The sequence below is a fragment of the Bos taurus genome, chromosome 8 (genome assembly GCF_002263795.3).
Source record: "Bos taurus isolate L1 Dominette 01449 registration number 42190680 breed Hereford chromosome 8, ARS-UCD2.0, whole genome shotgun sequence".
Taxonomy (NCBI): Eukaryota; Metazoa; Chordata; class Mammalia; order Artiodactyla; family Bovidae; genus Bos; species Bos taurus.
This window is the reverse complement of record NC_037335.1, coordinates 45,139,406-45,160,977: the sequence shown is the minus strand read 5'-3', so window position 1 is coordinate 45,160,977 and position 21,572 is coordinate 45,139,406. Positions and strand designations below refer to the sequence as shown.

The 21,572-nt window shown below is 39.7% G+C and overlaps 1 protein-coding gene and 1 long non-coding RNA gene across 12 annotated transcripts in view; one reads left to right on the top strand and one right to left on the bottom strand.

The window, feature by feature from the left end:
* The window catches only part of LOC101902390 (uncharacterized), a 101,077-nt gene that overhangs the window by 61,589 nt on the left and 17,916 nt on the right, over nucleotides 1-21,572 (top strand). The gene's annotated exons all lie outside the window — the stretch shown is intronic.
* The window catches only part of PIP5K1B (phosphatidylinositol-4-phosphate 5-kinase type 1 beta), a 346,077-nt gene continuing 331,247 nt past the window's right edge, over nucleotides 6,743-21,572 (bottom strand). For 4 of the 7 annotated variants that reach the window (XM_015472493.3, XM_002689633.6, XM_059889453.1 and 1 more), the window contains one exon: nucleotides 19,877-20,719. In XM_015472493.3, the coding sequence (XP_015327979.1) occupies nucleotides 20,696-20,719 (24 nt within the window). In that variant the 3' untranslated portion in view covers nucleotides 19,877-20,695. Of the gene's footprint in view, nucleotides 7,494-19,876; nucleotides 20,720-21,572 lie in introns of those variants that run through there. The other 3 variants (XM_015472494.3, XM_059889454.1, XM_024996161.2) reach the window with 1 other exon arrangement.

The window sequence follows — 21,572 nt, the reverse complement described above, 5'->3', positions numbered from 1 at the left end:
TTCCCTGCATAAATCTCTTCCTTTGTCACTGCATTTTTCGTCTGTATAGAGCCTTCATATATGAGGTTGTATAACACATACAGGTTATATACATATGTAGGTGGTTATATAGCATAAGGGGTTAGAAGTGTGGGCTCTTTAAGTTGGCTAGCCTCCCTACATTTATTTATTTAACTTAAAAATTTTATTGAAATATAGTGATTTACAATGTTGTGTTAGTTTCAGGTACATAGCAAAGTGAGTCAGCCATACATATACACATATTCAAAAGGGCTTCCCTAGTAGCTCAGATGGCAAAGCATTCACCTGCAATGCAGGAGACCAGGTTCGCTCCTTGGGTCAGGAAGATCCCTTGGAGAGGGAAATGGCTACCCACTCCAGTATTCTTGTCTGGAGAATTCCGTGGCCAGAGGAGCCTGGCAGGTTACAGTCCATGGGGTTGCAAAGAGTTGGACACAACTGAGCGACTAACGCACATATTCACTTTAATTTTTTTTGAAGTTTTTATTTTGTATTGGAGCATAGCTGATTAACAATATTATGATAATTTCAGGTGAACAGTGAAGGGACTCAGCTATACATATACATGTATCCATTCTCCCCCCAACCCTCCTCCCATCCAGGCTGCCACATAACATTGAGCAGAGTTCCATGTGCTATACAGTAGGTCCTTGTTGGTTATCCATTTTAAATACAGAAGTGTGTACACGTTGACCCCAAACTCCCTAACCATCTCTTCCCCAGGGCAACCATGAGTTTGTATTCTAAGTCTGTGAGTCTCTTTCTGTTTTGTAAGTAAGTTCATTTGTATCATTTCTTTCTAGAGTCCACATATAAGGGATGTCAAACGATTTTTCTCCTTCTCTGTCTGACTTACTTCACTCAATAAGACACTCTCTCGGTCTAGGTTTTAGAGAAATTTGGAGGCTTTATACATTTTATTATTCATATATAATATAGGTTATTAGATTATGTTTGCTCAAGACTACCATGCCTATTTACTAAGTCTAACATGATACAAAGGGTATCCACTCTGTTTTTGGATTCTTTCCCATAGAGGCCATTACAGAGTATTGCGTAGAGTTCCCTGTGCTGTACAGTAAGTCCTTATTAGTTATCTGTTTTATATATAGTAGTATGTATATGTCAATTCCAATTGCCCAATTTATACTCCCTCCCTTACTCCCTGGTAACCATAAGTTTGTTTTCTACATCTGTGACTCTGTTTTGTAAATAAGTTCATATTTGTACCCTTTTTCTCAGATTCCACATATAAGCATTATCTTACAGTATTTGTCTTTCTCCATCTGCCTTCACTCAGTATGACAATCTCTAGGTCCACTCATGCAAATAGCATTATTTGGTTCTTTTTTATGGTTGGGTAATATTCCATTGTATATACATGTACCACATCTTCTTTATCCACTCCTCTGTTGATGGACGTTTTGGTTGCTTCCATGTCCTGGCTATTGTAAATAGTGCTGCAGTGAACACTGGGGTGCATGTAGTTTAGAGTTGCATTTCTTTAATAATTAGTGATGTTGATCATCTTTTCATATGCTTTTTGGCCATCTGTAAGAATGTTCATTTTCGTCACAGCATTCTGGTTGTGTTTCATGGGTGCCATATAATTTATTATCTTTGAAGATGTGTGGGAAATTAAAATTTTTTTATTGTGGTAAAAGTCTCATAATATGAAAACATACTATTTTAACTGTATTTAACTATACAGTTAAGTAGCACTATGTATGTTCACATTGTTATGCAACTCTCACCATCATCCATTTCCTGAATTTTTCACCTTCCTAAACTGAACCTCTGTTCCCATTAAACACTTAAGTTCCCATCGCCCTTCCCCACCACTCGGCCCCTGGCATCTACCAGTGTACCTTATGACTTTCTGAATTTGACTATTCTAGGCACCTCATATAAGTGGGATCAAACAGTATATTTCTGCACCTAATGTATATTGGAATGGATTTTTAAGGTTAACTTAATATAGCCTACAAACAGATTGTATATTCTATTTTTTTCTTCCCTGTGCTATACGGTAGGCCCTCACCAGCCATCTACTTCATACACAGTAGTGTAAAAACATCAATCCCAATTTTCCAACCCATCCTACCCACCCTTTGGTGTCCATATGTTTATTCTCTATGTCTCTGTCTATAATTCTGCTTTGCAAACAGGTTCCTCTGTACAATTTTTCTAGATTCCACATATATGCATTAATATATGATATTTGTTTTTCTGACTTACTTCACTCTGTATAACAGTCTCTAGGTCCATCCATGCCTCTGCAAATGTTACTGTTTTGTACCTTTTGCTTCCCTGGTGGCTCAGAATCTGCCTGCAATGCAAGAAACCCAGGTTTGATCCCTGGATTGGGAAGATCCCCTGGAGAAGGAAATGGCAACCCACTCCAGTATTCTTGCCTGGAAAAGTCCCTAGAGGAGCCTGGTGGGCTACAGTCCACGGGGTCGCAAAGAGTCAGACACAACTGAGCGACTAATACTGTACTATGGCTAAGTAATACTTAATTGTATATATGTGCCACATTTTCATCCATTCATCTGACAGTGGACATTTAGGGTGCTTCCATGTCTTGGCTATTGTCAACAGGGCTGCAGTGAACATTGGAGTGCATGTATCCTTTCAAATTATGGTTTTGTCTGATACATGTTTAGGAGTGGGATTGCTGGGTCATAGGGTAGCTCTATTTTTAGCTTTTTAAGGAACCTCCATACTGTTTTCCGTAGTGGCTGTGCCAATTTACATTACCACCCACAGTGTAGAGGGGTTCCCTTTTCTCCACACCCTCTGCAGCATTTATTGTTTATAGATTTTGTGATGATGGCCATTCCAACCAATATAAGGTGATACCTCATTGTAGTTTTGATTTGCATTTTCTAATAATTATCTATGTTTACCAACTTTTCTTGCATCTCTTGGCCATCTGTATGTCTTTTTAAATTTTTTTTTATTTTACATTGGAATATAGCTGATTAACAGTGTTGTGATAGTTTCAGTTGGACAGCAAAGGGACTGAACCATACATATATATGTATCCATCTCTCCTAAGCACCCCTCTGATTTAGGCTGCCATATAACAGTGAGCAGAGTTCCCTGTGTTATAGAGTAGGACCTTGTTGGTTATCCATTTTAAATATAGTAGTGTGTACACATTGATCCCAAACTTCCTAGCTATCTTTCACCCCATTCTACCCACCTTGGCAACCATAATTTTATTCTCTATGAGTCTCTTTCTGTTTTGTAAGTCAGTTCATTTGTATCGTTTCTTTTTAGATTCCACATATGAGGAATGTCATATAAGATCTCTCCTTTTCTCTCTGACTTACTTCACCCACTATGGTCCTCTCTAGATCCATACATGTTGCTGCAGATGGCACTATTTCATTCTTTTTAACGGCTGAGCAATATTCCATTATATATATGTATCATATCTTCTTTATCCATTCCTCTGTTGATGGACATTTAGGTGCTTCCGTGTCTTGGCTATTATAAACAGTGCTGCAGTGAGTGAACGTCAGAGTGCAGGTATCCTTTATTCTCTGGGTATATGCCCAGGAGTGGGATTGCTGGGTCATATGATAGTTCTATTTGTAATTTTTTAAGGACCCTCCATACCGTTCTCCATAGTAGCTGTACCAATTTATATTCCCACCAACAATGTATGAGGGTTCCCATCTCTCCACATACTCTCTAGCATTTATTGTTTGTGGATTTTTAATAATAATCATTTTGACTGGTATGAAGTGATATCTCATTGTAGTTTTGATTTTTATGTCTCTAATAATTAGCTTTACTGAGCAGCTTTTCATGTGCCTCTTGGGCATTTGTATGTTTTCTTTGGAGAAATGTCTATTTAGGTCTTTTGCTTATTTTTTAATTGGGTTGTCTTTTTGATAATGAGTTGCATGAGCTGTCTGTATTTTGGAGGTTACTCCCTTGTTGCTTCATTTGTAAACATTTTCACCCATTCTGAAATTGTCTTTGTTTTGTTTATGGTTTCCTTTGCTCTTCAAAAGCTTTTAAATTTAACTAGGTCCCATTTGTTTTTTTGTTTTTATTTTCATTAGGAGGTGGGTGAAAAATGATCTTGCTGCAATTTATTTGAATGAGTGTTCTGCCTTTGTTTTCCTCTAAGAGTTTTATAGTATCAGGCCTTACATTTAGGTCTTTAATCCATTTTGATTTTATTTTTGTGTACAGTGTTAGAGTGTTCTAATTTTATTCTTTTATATGTGACTATCCAGTTTCCCAGCACCACTTATTAAGAGATTATCTTTTCTCCATTGTATATTCTTGTTTCCTTTGTCATAGATTAGGTGGCCTTAGAAGCATGAGTTTGTCTCTGGGCTTTCTATCTTGTTCCATTGATTTTTCTGTTTTTGTGCCAGTACCATATTGTCTTACTGTAGTTTTGTAATATAGTCTGAAATCAGGGAGCCTGACTCCTCCTGATTCATTTTTCTTTCTCAAGATTGCTTTAGCTATTCAGAGTCTTTTCTGTCTTCATACAAATTAAATTTTTTTTGTTCTAATTCTGTGAAAAATGCCATTGGTAATTTGATAGAGATTGAGGGTGCATTTATATGTAAAAATTCACTGAACTATGCAATTAGTAGCTGTATACTTTATTATATTTAAGTTATACTTCCAACATTGAAAAAAGGTACAAAGTGTTGAGATTTTCTGAGACAAGTGAGATGCCCACAGGCTGACCAAGGGTGATGATGGTGGGGGAGGGAGCTGGGGATCATAGACAGCTTTATGGCACTGAAGTAGTATTTGAGTTAAGCCTCAAAATAGTGCTTCCTAACAGTTCTTGGATCTGTCACTGTAAATTTGATGGAAATTATAGCCTTTATCTTCATGGAAAAAGCCCCCATATACACAAAGGCATACTCGACTTGTGCATATTATTTCATGGTCCTAATAATATACATCTATGACCCTTATACAATCAATGGGTTGTGCGCTCAAGGACCCATGCTTAGATAAATGGGTAGATTTACAAATAGGAGGGGATAAGAGTGGGATTCCAGTTAAGAAAAACCCTGTAGGAAGAATGGGCATCTGCTAGCACACGTGGATACTAGAGACAGCAAGGCAAGAGACAGCAAGAATCCTCCACAGTCCATTTCAGTAGAATTTCCCATTGACAACTCGACCCAGGACTGAGTCCCAGCACCAGCTCTGCAAGTGAAATTACTACTTATACCATGGCTCCAAGATGTAGTTACAAAAGCTAATACCATGCTTGCTTATGAGAATCAGTTTGCCACTCCAGTACTCTTGCCTGGAAAATCCCATGGGCAGAGGAGCCTGGTAGGCTGCATGCAGTCCATGGGGTGGAGAAGAGTCAGACACAACTGAGCAACTTCCCTTTCACTTTTCACTTTCATGCATTGGAGAAGGAAATGGCAACCCACTCCAGTGTTCTTGCCTGGAGAATCCCAGGGACGGGGGAGTCTGGTGGGCTGCCGTCTGTGGGGTCGCACAGAGTTGGACATGACTGAAGTGACTTAGCAGTAGCAGCATTAATACTTTACATTGAGTATTTACCAGGAATGTCTTTTTGCTTTCTAATGATTTTTTCCATAGTGTATGAGTACACAGCCTCTTAAGCTTCTGCTGCTTGGGACACTCAAGAGACGTTTTGGATGTTTTTTGTTTTTTTTTTTAATCATTGTTGTTCTTCTGTCAGTATTGTGTCTGACTTTTTGTGACCCTATGAACTGCAGCACACCAGGCTTTCTGTCCTTCACTATCTCCTGGATTTTGCTCAAACTCATGTCCATTGAGTTAGTGATGCCATCGAACCATCTCATCCTCTGTCGCCCCCTTCTCCTGCCCTCAATCTTTCCCAGCATCAGGTTCTTTTTCAGTGAGTTGGCTCTTTGCATCAGGTAGCCTAAGTATGGAGCTTCAGCTTCAGCATCAGTCCTTCCAGTGAATATTTAAAAAAAATAATTTTCTTTATATTTGGCTGTGCTGGGTCTTTGTTGCTGCAGGGCTACTCTCTCGTTATGGTGCACAGGCTTCTCACTGCCATGGCTTCTCTTGTTATGGAGCACGGGTTCTAGAGCACGGGCTCAATAGATGCAGTGCGTGGGCTTAGTTGCTCCATGGCATGTGGGATCTTCCCGGACCAGGGTTTGAACCCGTGTCTCTTGCAGGTGGATTCTTTACCACTGAGTCACCAGGGAAGCCCCTACAGATGTATTAACTGCTTAAAATATTCATTGTCCCCCTCTGCTGTGTCTATTCCTATATGAAAAGTATATTTCCCAATTCTTTGACATCAGACTTGTCAGTGTCTTTTGCTTTGACCAGTGGGATGTGAGCAGAAGTTCTATAAACCATATTTAAGCACTAGCTTTCTGAGCTCCATGGTTCCATGATCACTTTCTTCTGCCATAAAAGTGGCATGTCCTAGAGGATACTCTGGATCCCCAATCCAGAGATTTGGGGATTGTTACCACAATATAACACAGTGAAAGCTGACTAACACCAGGACATTTGGGAAAAAATCTTGAGCAAATGGAGCAGGATCTGTTATTGAGTCTTTTCTCAGGGCCTGGAGAATTTTCTCTCAATTTTCATCTATCATGAGAGTCAGTTTATTTAGCAGTCTAGAATATGTAAAAATGAGGAATGTCAAAGTTACTTCTTTTTTATTAACGAAAGGAAAAAATATAAAGACCATAAACCACAATTGAGAACAAAATATTTTATTTCTCTCAATAAAACTATAGTTTACAATAGTATTTACTAAATAAATTATATAATTTCTCTTTTACAAGCAATAAACTAAATCACAAATATTTCAAAGACAATGTATGTACACGACATAAGGCCTTTTATAAATAGCTTTGCTTATCTCATTTCACTAGTAAACAGTGAAAAAATCTTTATAGAAGCTAATTTTCTATAAAGTATATGCAGACCTATTACACTGATCTTTATATGAAACCAATTTAAACTTTTAATGACATGGGCTATGATTATAACTTTGCAAAAAAGAATAGAATTTAGACTTTATTTACCATTTTGCATGGATGGATCTTTAAAAAATATATGCGCAGATTACATATGTTGCTTATGGATAATCACTGGATGCATGCAAAATGAAATAATGCAAGTGTCAATAGGAAAATAGCACTTCCAAGTCCAAAAAGGTGATTGGCAATGGTATAGAAAGCAGCTTAAACAGAGTTCATGCAGTTCTTCACAGTTCAGCAAGCAACAGCAAATGCCAGAAGAGTGTGGTATTTTTCACATCTGCTCATCAGCCTTTCCGCCAAGGCTCCCCTGACATCTTGCAGACTCCAAGTCCAGTTGATTATGATTCTGTGCGTAGTGGGGTTCAGCCGTTTCCTTTGGGTAATTCTGGAGTGGAGAAACTTCTTTACCACGACTGTGTTCATGTCTCCTCCATCTGCCAAGGTGGTCACCATTTTCACTTACTGGGTGGGGAAAAGGGGAAGGAGATGTAAGGCTAAGTTTTGGCATTGATTTATAATGGTGCCTGATGAGTAGGAACACAAGTTCATTCATTCTCTCAATGACTGGTACCTGAGAAACATGCAGGTAGAAGTGGGAGGGCAATAGGCCTGGGATGGATTCTTTTTTTTTAAGATATTTTAATTAATTAATTTGTCTGCACTTGGTTTCAGTTGAGGCACGTGGGATCTTTCAGCTGCGGCATGTGCTATCTATCTAGTTCCCTGACTAGGGATCGAACCTGGTCCCCTGCACTGGGAGGGTGGTGTTTTAGCCCCTGGACCACCAGGGAAGTCCCTGCGATTGATTCTTTTGCAATGATAAGCATCTAACTTCTGCAATATCTAAATTCCACCAAGATTTATCAAGTTCTACCACATCACAGCTCAGGGCTAGGGACTTGGAAGGAAATAACGCTGACTAAGCCCTCCAAGGGCACAGTGCTTTGGGGTTGTGCTGTGGTATATCGGTCCTGAAGTATATCAGAGCAACCTGAACATGGTCTGGAACTCATGGACCCTGTGCTCATTTTCACACACTGTCCCTGTGGTTGGGGAATAAAAAATACGTCCAGCAAATATCAGACCTAAAACGGTAGCTGCTTAAGATCAGAGGCAGCTAATTCAGCCTCTGACAGTTGTACTAGGCTATATTTATGAGAAGTGGTACCATGTTCAGGAAGATGTAACTGTATATATCTATTGATCCTCTAATTATTACAGGACAGTATCCAAGTTACCATCTTTGTACTTCATTTGTTCTATCTGTAAAATGAGAGTAATAAATCCTGCTTTATAAGTGATAAACTTTTTTTTATAGGAAAATAGTGTCTGGGTACAAATATACATACAGGGTACACACAATTATATACATATCATTTAGTGCCTGGCATATGTTAGTGTCCCCAACATAATGGTTAAGAAGGTTGTAGCTGGGACCACAGACATTGTGTGGCCCAACACAGTCATCTGGAGACTGAAAAAACTTGAGTCCAAAGTTTGAAATGACTGAAAATTATTAGGAAAGAAACTGTGTCAAACAGGATTTTGTTTAAAAGTGAGTATTTCCTCTTGTAATTTGAGACTTTTGAGTTGTAACTTTTATTTACCACTTTGTTTAATAGTTGAGACTGCTCCCTCTTATTAATCAAAATTGGAAAGGTTCACCTGCCTAAGTGTACAACATGTTCACACTACTACTCAAGCTGTATCTGAAAGATTATTTGAGTATTAAGCGGTGTGTGCTCTAGCAGTGGGCAAAGAGGAAGTTGCTCCATTTCTCAGGACAGATGCCTGTAAGGTCGACTTCATTTAGGCTTGACCAGTGGCATAAAAACACCCACATAAAACTACAAGTTTCTTCTAATTAGATTTGAGTCCTGCTTTCTTTAAAACCAAAAGGAGGTGATAGTTCAGCTCTACTTATCCAGTAGATCCCAGCTGGGGTTCCGTGTCTGGTTTCCAGTGCCAAACTGAGGCGGACACTGACCAATCTGAGCCCTGCCTGAAAGAACCATCAGCTGAAGGTCTCCAAACCCAGGACCCCATGGAATTGGTTAAAACCTGGGCTTTGGGGTCTAGAAAATAAAGAGATTTAAAGACAGAACGTAACAGTTGTCTTTGAATATCTGAAGACTCACTTTGGGGAAGAAAGAGGTACTCGCTGAGCTGTCACTGCAAGTGTGACACCGTCACCAACAGTAGTGGCACAGGCGGCCGTGATCCTCGGGGCAGGCAGGAGCACCAGAACATGTGAAGTGAGCAGGCTGGGAAAAGGGTCACCCTCTCAATCTCCTTCCATCAAGTGTTGTGATACTCACAGTGCCCCCCGCCCTAGGAGCCCATCTGTCATCTGTTGAGACTCAAGTGAATGTGTCAGTCACTCAGTCACATCTGGCTCTTTGAGACCCTATGGACTGTAGCCCTCCAGGCTCCTCTGTCCATGGAATTCTCCAGGCAAGAATACTGGAGTGGGTAGCCATTCCCTTCTCCAGGGGAGCTTTCTGACCCAGAAATCGAACCTGGGGCTCCTGCATTACAGGCAGATTCTTTACCATCTGAGCCACCAGGGAAGCCAAGGGTGAGAAAAAATGACTCCAAGACCAGAACTGGGACAAATTTGTAGAAGCCAGTTTTGCTTCAATGTGGAAATGTTTTCTAACTAAAGAAATGAGTGGTCTCTGAGGGAGGAGGCCAGGTGAACTGGCCTCTGGGTGGAGCTGAGGCAGTGGACCCAGGGTGGCAGGGAGGCACTCGATGACTGGTGGCCAGTGACAAGGGCTCGGGCAGTCGTGGGGGGTGGTCCTGGGTCAGATGATCACAAAGTTCCATTACAACCACAAGATTCTATTAAATACTGCTTGTAAAATAACTTAGAATATTGAAAATAGTTACTGGTTTATATAATAAAAACTACATGAAAAGAAATGTAATATTGTGTTTAACCAATTTTATGAGAAATTTGTAATTCAGTAAAAAAATCAAACAGTATTATAATGAAATATAATTTCCTTAGTATTAAAAATAATGAATTATTTCCAGCTCTGGTCATTAAAACTCCTGTATGTTCACTAAATTTTTAATTTTTAAATGTATTTAAAATTTTTTCTAGCTTATGAAGGGGCTTCCCAGGTGGTGCTAGTGGTAAAGAATATACCTGCCAATGTAGTAGATACAAGAGATGCTGGTTCAATCCCCGGGTCAGGAAGATCCCCTGGAGGAGGAAATAGCAACCCAATCCAGTAGTCTTGCCTGGAGAATTCCATGGACAGAGGAGCCTGGTGGACTAAAGTCCATGGGTCGCAGTCGGACATGACTGAGCACACACGTACATGAATAGTTTAGATTTACAATGCTGTGTTAGCTTCAGGTATACAGCAGAGTGACCCAGTTATACATTTATCTGTTCTTTTTCAGATTCTTTTCCCAAATAGGTTTTTACAGATTGTTGAGTAGAGGAGCTCCCTGTAGTATATAGTAGGTCCTTGTGGATTTTCTATATAGTAGTATGTATATGTTAATCCAAAACCCCTAACTTATCCTTTCCCCTTTGGTAACCATTAGGTTGTTTTCAAACCCTGGCATCTGTTTGTATTTTGTAAGTAAGTTCATTAGTTTCATTTAATATTCCATATATATGTGGTATATTTGTCTCTTTCTGATTTATTTCACTTAGTATGATAATCTATAGAATTGCCTTTGTGGCTGCAAATGGCATTATTTCTTTTTTATGACTGAGCAATATTCCATTATAATCTATACTACAATATTCCATTGTATATTGTACTCCGTCTTCTTTATCCATTCATCTGTCAGTGAACACTTAGGCTGCCTCCTTGTCTTGGTTACTGTAATTACAGCTGCAGTGAACATTGGGGTGTATGTATGTTTTTGAATTACAGTTTTCTCTAGATATATGCCCAGGACTAGGATGACTGGGTCATATGATAGTTTTATTTTTAGTTTTTTTGAGGAAACTCCATACTGTTCTCCATAATGGTTGTCCCAATTTACATTCCCACCAACAGTGTAGGAGGGTTCCCTATTCTTCACACCCTCTCTAGAATTTAGTTTTGATGGTCAGAAAGGTGATACCTCATTGTAGTTTTGATTTGCATTTCTCTAACAATTAGTGATGTTGAGCATCTTTTCATGTGCTTTTTTGCCATCTGTATATCTTCTTTGGAGAAATGTCTATGTAGATCTTCTGCCCATTTGTTGATTGGGTTTTTATTGATTGATTGACATTGAGCTACATCAGCTGTTTGTATAATGTGGAGATTAATTCCTTGTATGTCTTTTTTCCCATTCTGTGCATTGTCTCTTCATATTGTTTATGGTTTCCTTTGCTATGCAAAAGCTTTTAAGCTTAATTAGGTCTCATCTGTTTATTTTTGTTTTTATTTTCATTACACTAGGAGGTGATTCCAAAAGGAGTGTAGCAATTTACATCAAAGAATGTTCTTCCTATATTTTCCTCTAAGACTAGAGATCTTTTCAAGAAAATTAAGAGATACCAGGGGAACATTTCATGGAAAGATGGGCACAATAAAAGACAGAAATGGTATGGACCTAACAGAAGCAGAAGATAATAAGAAGTGGTGACAAGAATACACAGAGGAACTATACAAAAAAGATCTTCACGACCCAGATAATCATGATGGTATGATCACTCTCCTAGACCCAGACATCCTGGCATGCAAAGTCAAGTGGGTCTTACAAAGCATCACTATGAATAAAGCTAGTGGAGGTGATGGAATTGCAGTTGAGCTATTTCAAATGCTAAAAGATGATGCTGTGAAAATGCTGCATTCAAATGCCAGCAAATTTGGAAAACTCAGCAGTGGCCACAACGCTGGGAAAGGTCAGTTTTCATTCCAATCCTAAAGAAAGGCAATGCCAAAGAATGCTCAAACTATCGCACAATTGCACTCATCTTACATGCTTGTAAAGTAATGCTCAAAATTCTCCAAGCCAGGCTTAAACAGTATGTGAACCATGAAATTCCAGATGTTCAAGCTGGATTTAGAAAAGGCAGAGGAACCAGAGATCAAATAGCCAACATCCATTGGATCATGAAAAATGGAGAGTTCCAGAAAAACATCTACTTCTGCTTTATTGACTATGCCAAAGCCTTTGACTGTATGTGATCACAACGAACTGTGGAAAATTCTTCAAAAGATGGGAACACCAGACCACCTGACCTGCCTCCTGAGACATCTGTATGCAGGTCAAGAAGCAACAGTTAGAACTGGACATGGAACAACAGACTGTTCCAAATTGGGAAAGGACTATGTCCAGGCTGTATCCTTTCACCCTGCTTATTTAACTTATATGCAGAGTATATCATGAGAAATGCTGGACTGGATAAAGCACAAGCTGGAATCAAGATTGCTGGAGAAATATCAAAACCTCATATATGCAGATGACACCACCCTTATGGGAGGAAGCAAAGAAGAACTAAAGAGCCTCTTGATGAAAGTGAAAGAGGAGAGTGAAAAAGTTGGCTTAAAACTCAACATTCAGAAAACTAAGATCATGGCATCTGGTCCGATCACTTCATGGAGAATAGATGGGGAAACAATGGAAAGAGTAACAGACTTTATTTTTTTGGGTTCCAAAATCACTGCAGATAGTGAGTGCTGCCATGAAATTAAAAGATGCTTGCTCCTTGGAAGAAAAGTTATGACCAACCTTGACAGCATATTAAAAAGCAGAGACATTACTTTGCCAACAAAGGTCCATCTAGTCAAGGCTATGGTTTTTCCAGTAGTCATGTATGGATGTGAGAGTTGGACTATGTAAAGAAAGCTGAGCACCAAAGAATTGATGCTTTTGAACTGTGGTGTTGGAGAAGACTCTTGAGAGTCCCCTGGACAGCAAGGAGATCCAACCAGTCTTATCCTAAAGGAAATCAACCCTGAATATTCATTGGAAGGACTGATGCTGAAGCTGAAACTCCAATACGTTGGCCACCTGATGCGAAGAACTGATTCATTGGAAAAGACCCTGATGCTGGAAAAGATTGAAGGTAGGAGGAGAAGGGGGTGACAAAGGATGAGATGGTTGGATAGCATCATCGACTAGATGGACATGAGTTTTAGTAAACTCTGGGAGTTGATGATGGACAGGGAAGCCTGGCATGCTTCAGTCCATGGGGTCACAAAGAGTTGGACACAACTGAGTGATTGAACTGTATTGAACCGAAGAGCTTTATAGTAGCTTGTTTTACTTTAGGTCTAAGCCATTTTGGGTTTACTTTTGTGTATGGGGACAGATAATGTTCTAGTTTCATTCTTTTACATGTTGTTGTTCGTGTTCACCAAGTCATGTCCAACTCTTCATAACTCCATGGACTGCAGCACTCCAGTCTTCCCTATCCCTCACCATCTCCTGGCGTTTGCTCAAGTTCATGTCCACTGAATCAGTGATGCCATCCAACCATCTCATCCTCTGTCTCCCTCTTCTCCTTATGCCTTCAATCTTTCCCAGCAGTAGGGTATTTTCCAGTGAGTCAGCTATTCACATCAGCTGGTCAAAGTATTGGAGCTTCAGCTTCAGTCTAAGTCATTCCAAAGAGTATTCAGGGTTGATTTCCTTTAGGACTGGCTGATTTGATCTTGCTTTCCAAGAGACTCTCAAGAGTCTTCTCCAGCATCACAGTTTAAAAGCATCAATTCTTCAGTGCTCTGCCTTCTTTATTGTCCACATCTCACATCCATACATGACTACTGGAAAGACCATAACCTTGACTAAATGGACCTTTGTTGGCAAAGTGATGTCTCTGCTTTTCAACACTCTGTCTAGGTTTGTCATCGCTCTCCTGCCAAGAAGCAATCATCTGCTAATTTCATGGCTGCAGTCACCATCACAGTGATTTTAGAGCCCAAGAAAAGGAAATCTGTCCCTGCTTCTACCTTCTTCCCTTCTATTTGTCATGAAGTGATGGAACTGGATGCTACGATCTTAATTTTTTTACCATTGAGTTTTAAGCCAGCTTTTTCACTTTCTTCTATCACTCTCATCAAGAGGCTCTTTAGTTCCTCTTCACTTTCTGCCAGGAGGGTGGTATCATCTGTATATCTGAGGTTGTTGATATTTTTCCCAGCAATCTTGATTCCAGTTTGTAACTCATCCATGCAGCATTTCATATGATGTGCTCTGTGTATAAGTTAAATAAACAGGGTGACAATAAACAGCTTTGTCATACTCCTTTCTCAATTCTGAACCAGTCAGTTGTTCCATACAGGGTTCTAACTGTTGCTTCTTGACCCACATAAAGGTTTCTCAGAAAACAGGTATTCCCATCTCTTTAAGAGTTTTCCACAGTTTGTTATGATCCACACTGTCAAAGGCTTTAGCATAGTCAGTGAAACAGAGGTTGATGTTTTTCTGGAATTCCCTTGCTTTCTCTATGATCCAGTGAATGTTGGCAATGTTATTGGTGGTTCCTCTGCCTTTTCTAAGCCCAGCTTGAATATCTGGAAGTTCTAGGTTCACATAATGATGAAGCCTAGCTTGGAGGACTTCGAGCATAACCTTACTAGCATGGGAAATGAGTGCAACTGTCTGGTACTAAACGTTCTTTAGTATTGCTCTTCTTGGGAATTGGGATGAGGAATGACCTTTTCCAGTCCTGTGGCCACTGCTGGGCTTTCCAAATTTGCTGACATATTGAGTGTCTCACTTTAATAGCATCATCTTTTTAAGATTTTTAAATAGCTCAGCTGGAATTCCGTCACCTCCACTAGCTTTATTGGCAGCAGTGCTTCCTAAGGCCCACTTGACTTCGCACTCCAGAATGTCTAGCTCTGAGAGAGAGGCTACACCATTGCGGTTATCCAGGTCATTAAGATCTTTTTTGTACAGTTCTTCTATGTATTCTTTCCATCTCTTCTTGATCTCTCTGCCTCTATTAAGTCTTTACTATTTTTGTCCTTTATTGTGTCCATCTTTGGCAGAAAGGTTTCTTTGATATTGATATTCTTTGATATTCTTGAAGAGCTATGTAGTCTTACCCTTTCTGTTGTTTTCATTTCTTTGCATTGTTCATTGAAGGCCTTTTCTCTCTCTCGCTATTCTCTGGAACTCTGCATTTAGTTGGGTGTAACTTTCATTTTCTCCCTTGCTTTTTGCTTCTCTTCTTTCCTCTATCATGTGTAACACCTCCTCAAACAACCACTTTGCCTTCTTAATTTCTTTTTCTTTGGGATGATTTGGTTTGCTGCCTGCTGTACAATATTACGGACCTTTGTCCACAGTTCTTCAGGCACAGTTTACTAGCTCGAATCCCTTGAATCTATTTGTGACCTCCACTGTATATTCCTAGGGGAATTGATTTAAGTTGTACCTGATGGCCTAATAGCTTTCCTTGCTTTCTTTAGTTTAAGCCTGAATTTTGCTATGAGGAGCTGATGATCTGAGCCACAGTCAGCACCAGTATTGTTTTTGCTGACTGTATACAGCTTTCCCATCTTTGGCTACAAAGAATATAATCAATCTGATTTTGGTATTGGCCACTGGGTGATGTCCAGGTGTAAAGTTGGCTCTTATGTTGTTGAAAATGGGAATTTGCTATGACCAGTGCATTCTGTTGACAGAATTCTGTTAGCCTTTGCCCTGATGCATTTTATACTCCAAGGCCAAACTTGCCTGTTATTCCAGGTATCTCTTGACTTCCTACTTTTGCATTCCAATTCCCTATGATAAGTAGGACATGTTTTTTGGTGTTAGTTCTAGGTCCTGTAGATCTTCGTAGAACTGATCAGCTTCTTCAGCATCAGTGGTTGGGGAATAGCCTTGGATTACTGTGATGTTGAATGGTTTTCGTTGGAAATGAACCAAGATCATTCTTTCATTTTTAAGGTTACACCCATGTGCTGCAATGTTCCCAGCACCATTTATTGAAGAGTCTGTCTCTACTCTATTGTATAGTTTTTCCTCCTTTGTCATAGATTAATTGACATGGGTACAAGGGTTTATTTCTGGCCTTTCTATCTTGTTCCATTGATCTATTAATATATTTCTGTCTTTGTGCCAGTACTATACTTCTTTGATTATTGTAGCCTTAATAGTATAGTCTGAAGTCAGGGAGCCTGATTCCTCCAGCTCCGTTTTTCTTTCTCAAGATTGCTTTGGCTATTCAGGATCTTTTGTATTTGCATAAAACTTTAAAAATTTGTTTCAGTTCTGTGAAAAATGTCATTGGTAATTTGATTGGGATTCCACTGAACCTGTAGGTTGCCTGGCGTATTATAGTCATTTTGACAATATTGATTCTTCCAATTCAAGAACATGGTATATCTTCCCATCTGTTTGTGTCATCTTATGAGATGGTCGGATGGCATCACCAACTCAATAGACATGAGTTTGAGCAAACTCAGGGAGATCATAAAGGACAGGGAAGTCTGGTGTGCTGCAGTCCATGGGGTCGCAAAGAGTCGGACACAACTAAGTGACTGAACAACAACAACAATTTCTTTCATCAGCATCTTAGTTTTCAGAGAACAGGTCTTTTGCCTCCTTAGATAGGTTTATTCCTAGGTATTTTTTTCTTTTTGATGCTATGGTAAACGGGATTATTTCCTTAATTTCTCTTTCTGACCTTTCATTGTAAGTGTATAGAAATGGAACAAATATTTAAAGTTAATTTTTATTGGAGTATAATTGCTATCCCTGGTGGCTCAGATAGTAAAGAATCTACCTACAATACAGGAGACCCCGGGTTCGATCTCTGGGTCAGAAAGATCCCCTGGAGAAGGAAATAGCAACCCACTCTGGTATTCTTGCCTGGAGAATTCCATGGACAGAGGAGCCTGATGGACTATAGTCCTTGGGGTTGCAAAGAATTGGACATGACTGAGTGACTAACACACAATTACTTTATGATGTTTTGTTAATTTCTTGCTGTACAGCAAAATGAATTATCCTATGTATACATATACTCCCTCTTTTTTAGATTTTGTTCCCATATAGGTCACCACAGACCATGAGTGGAGTTCCCTGTGCTATACGGTAGAGTCTCATTAGTTCTGTATTTTATAAATCAAAGTGTATATATGTCAGTTCCAATCTCTGAATTCATCCCACCCACCTTCCCCTCTTGGTAACCATAAATTTGTTCTCTTCATCTGTGACTCTACTTCTGCTTTGCAAATAAGTTCATCTCTACTATTTTTCTAGATTCCACATATAAGTGATATTATACAGTATTTGTGCTTCATTTTCTGACTTCCTTTACTCTGTATGACAGCTCCAGGTCCATCCACATCTCTGTAAATGTATTTCATTCTTTTTAATGGTAAGTACTATTCCATTGTGTATATGCATCACATTTTTATCCATTCCTGTCAATGGACTTTTAGGTTGCTTCCATGTCCTGGCTATTGTAAATAGTGCTGCAATGAACATCACAGTGAACATAAACCTTTCGGATTATGGTTTTCTCTGGATATATGCCCAGGAGTGGGATTGCTGGGTTATATGGTAGCTCTATTTTTAGTTTTGTAAGGAACCTCCATACTGTTCTCCAAAGTGACAGTACCAATTTACATTCCTATCAAAAGTGTAGGAGGGTTCCCTTTTCTCCATACCCTCTCCAGCATTTATTGTTGATGATGATGGCTATTATCAACAATTATATCACCTCACTGGTATGAGGTGATATGTCATTTTTTTTATTTGAAAATGCAACAGGTTTCTGTATATTAATTTTGTATCTGCAGCCTTATGAAATTACTGATGAACTCTCATAGTTATCTGGTACCATCTTTTGGATTTTCTGTGTATAGCATCATTTTATGTTAACTTCTTTTCCAATTTGGATTCCTTTTTTCTTCTCTGATTGCCATGGCTAGGACTTTCAAAACTGTTCAATAAAAGAGGTAAGAGTGGACGTTCTTCTCTTATTCCTGATCTTAGAGGAAACTGCTTTCAGCTTTTCACTGTTGAGTATGATGTTAGCTGTGGTTCTGTCATATATGACCTTTATTATATTGATGTAGGTTCCCTCTATGCCCACTTTCTGGAGAGTTTTTATCATAAATGAGCATACAATTTTGTCAAAAGCTTTTTTTTTCATCTATTGAGATGATCGTATGGTTTTTATTCTTCAATTTGTTAATGTGTATCACACTGATTAATTTGTGGATATTGAAGAATCTCTGCATCCCTGGGATAAATCCCACTTGATCATGGTGTATGATCCTTTTAATGTATTGTTGTATTCTTTTTGCTAGTATTTTGTTGAGAATTTCTGCATCTACATTCATCAGTGATATTGGTCTGTAATTTTCTTTTTTGTGGTGTCTCTGTCTGATTTTGGTATCAGGGTGATGGTGACCTCCTAGAATGAGTTTGGGAGTGTTTCTTCCTCTTCAGTTTTTTGGAATAGTTTCAGAAGGATAGGTGTTACATCATCTCTAAATGTCTGATAGAATTCACTTGTTAAGCCATCTGGTCCTGGACTTTTGTCTGTTGAAAGTTTTTACTTGTGACTGGTCTGTTCATATTTCCTATTTCTTCCCGGTTCAGTCTGGAAGATTGTACCTTTCTAATAAGAATTTTTCCATTTTGTCTAGGTTATCTATTTTATTGGCATATAGTCACTTGTAGTGGTCTTGTATGATCATCTGTATTTGTGGTATCAGATTTAATTTTTTTTATTTCTAATTTTATTGATTTGAGCTCTTTTTTTTTTTTGATGAGTCTAACTAAAGGTTTATCAATTTATCTTTCCAAAGAACCAGCTTTTAGTTTCATTGATGTTTTCTATTTTGTCTCTATTTCTTTTATTTCTGCTGTAATCTTTATAATATTTTCCTTCTAATTAATTTGGATTTTGTTTATTCTTTCTCTAGTTGCTTTATATGTAAGGTTAGGTTGTTTGAGGTGCTTTTCCTTGTTTCCTGAGGTAAGACTGTGTGGCCATAAACTTCCTCTTAGAACTGCTTTTGCTGCCCAAGAGCTCACACTAATGAGTATTCCCTGGGGCCTCCACCAGTGTCCTTGCCCCCAAAGTGAGTCACAGCTGACCCCCAGGCCCTGAGGAGACCCTCCAAGACCCACAAGTAGGTCCGGCCTAGGCGCTTATGGACTCACTGCTTTGCCCGGGGTCCCAGTTCATGTGAAACCTGTGTGCATCCTTCAAGAGCGGAGTCTCTGTTTCCCTCAGCCCTCTGGAGATCCCGCACTCAAGCCCCACCGGCCTTCAAAGACAAATGCCCTGGGAGCGCCTCCTCCTGCTGCCAGAACCTCAGGCAGGGGAGCCTGATGTGGGGCTTAGAGCTCTCACTCCTGTGGGAGAACCTCTATGATACATTTATTTTCCAGGCTGTGGATCACCCACTGGTATGTGATTTGATTTTGTTGCTAATGTGCCCCTCCTACTATCTCACAGTGGCTTCTTCTTTATCTCTTGGTGTAGAGTATCTTTTTTGGTAGATTCAAGTCTTTTTTGTCAATGGTTGTTGTCCTGCAGTTAGTTGTGATTTTGGTGTTTTCATGAGCAAAGGTGAGCAAGTCCTTCTACTCTGCCATCTTCTCGAATCATTCCACTGGAATTTTTTTTTTAAACTGGAGGGTCTTGTTGTAATTTCCATAAACTTCATTAAACACCCACTCTCACCCTCCAGGTACAAGGATGTCAAAGTTGGTGAGAACTGCCAATTCTATACCCATGTTCTAATGTAATCCTGGAATGACATGTTTGGTTACCTGAAAGTATGCATTATAGGTCTTTAGGTCTTAAGCAGTATCTCCCTGATTATAAACTTGGCCACAATGAGAAGAAGGTGATTTGATTATCTCATATTTAGTATAAAGTGTTCAACAATTTTCCTTTCTCCAAGTTATAATCCACAAATCCTTTATTAACCATCAGTGAAGAGACAAAGTATCAGCTGTCTATCTACACTGGGAAGAAACTCATAGCTTGAGTTTATTCTTCAAAATATGGTACATGTAGGACCCCCTCCAGCTCTCCAACACAGAGATGGGCTCTTCAGGTATTACTTCCACAAACACTAGCAACTTCTTCTGAGGTACTGAAACTCAACCCTCTGCTCACCTGATGGCTTTGGAAGTAGAAACAGGAACTGGTGCTTTGGTGGGAGAACCCAGCCATATCTCAGGGAAGCATGGACAGACAGAATGACATTTGAGCTCTTGTCATCAACTGCTCTTGTATGTACATGTACATAATCATCTGTCCACACAGATGCCAGGGTTCCCTAAGCATGTGATGCTCTGCGAAACTGCGATATGTTTTAAATTCTGAGACCTGAAGGAAAAGGTGTGACAACGGTTGGTGTGAAAGGAGTATTTAGGTATTTCTGTGGCCTAAATCCTTAGCATTATTTATCCACATATGTTGGTTTGTGGGTGTGTGAGAGGTTCATATGTTTATTTCCACTTAAACTCAGGTACTTCTATGACTGAAACTGTACAATGCACACAAAGGAACACAGCAAAACAAAAGTAGTCTGTTTGCTAAAATCAAAGCCCTTTCTGAGGGTGGACCCCACTGTGGGGCAGCCAGGTTACCCCAGGGGTCCCCCTGAAGTAGATCACTTCATGATGGGCCAAGTTTTTGGAGGGTGACTTTTTAGAGTGCTGTGCCGAGGGTGTCAGGGGTGAGACGTTCCTCTTCTGAGGCCTCACTTCTAGGCTCATTTCCATCCCTCCCTTTTTTCCTGAAAGAAACACATACACACCCTCAGCCTACTGTTTAAAAGGCATATTTAGCCAATAGAATTTCATAAGATCTGGAACGTGCTGTGAGGGGATTTAAGGGCAGAGCTGAAACAAGGCAGAGTTTCAGGACTAAGATAAAAGATGATGATGTGGCTAAGATGACCACACTAAATAGTCCCTGAGGCCTCATTGTTCTGTGAGCGCCTGACCTTCATGGGTGACGTTCTTTTTTAACTATAGTTGCCTCACAGTTCAGCCCCAGGGTCCCACGGAAGCATGATCTTTTCCTCTCTGGGGTCCAAGGGCAGCCCCATTCTGATTTTAAGTTGAAATTCTTTGCCAAAATACCCCTGAGGAAGAAACTGATTCCTCTCCAGGCTATCATAGGTGGCAAGTCCCTTATTTCCTTTTCCTGTTCCAAGCCCCTCTTCCCCAGCCCTGTTTCCTTGGCCAATGTTCTCTCTGTTGCCATGAGAGCACCTACCAATGCATTCTGCCTCACGCTCGTCATTTTAGTCCAAACTGCATTGCCACAAACACGCAAGCAGCTCCACAGGGTCTCACCCCTGTCATCCCCTGGGGCCCGGTGTCCCCTCCTTCTCTGGGTTCACGAGATTGCCTTCTCAAAGACCCTTGAGTTTCTGAGGAGCCACCATGTACTCTGGAATTTTTCTTCAAACATCAGGCTCTGTGTTTTCATTTTATCATATTCATATCTGCCCCGTATTAGGATACTTCACAAGGCATGATCACTTGGAAATAGATTGGAGTAGGAGATTTCTCTTTGAAGAACAGTAGTGGGTGTCCAAAAGCTCAGCATTTTTTTAAGGAGGTGAACAAGTACAGACACTA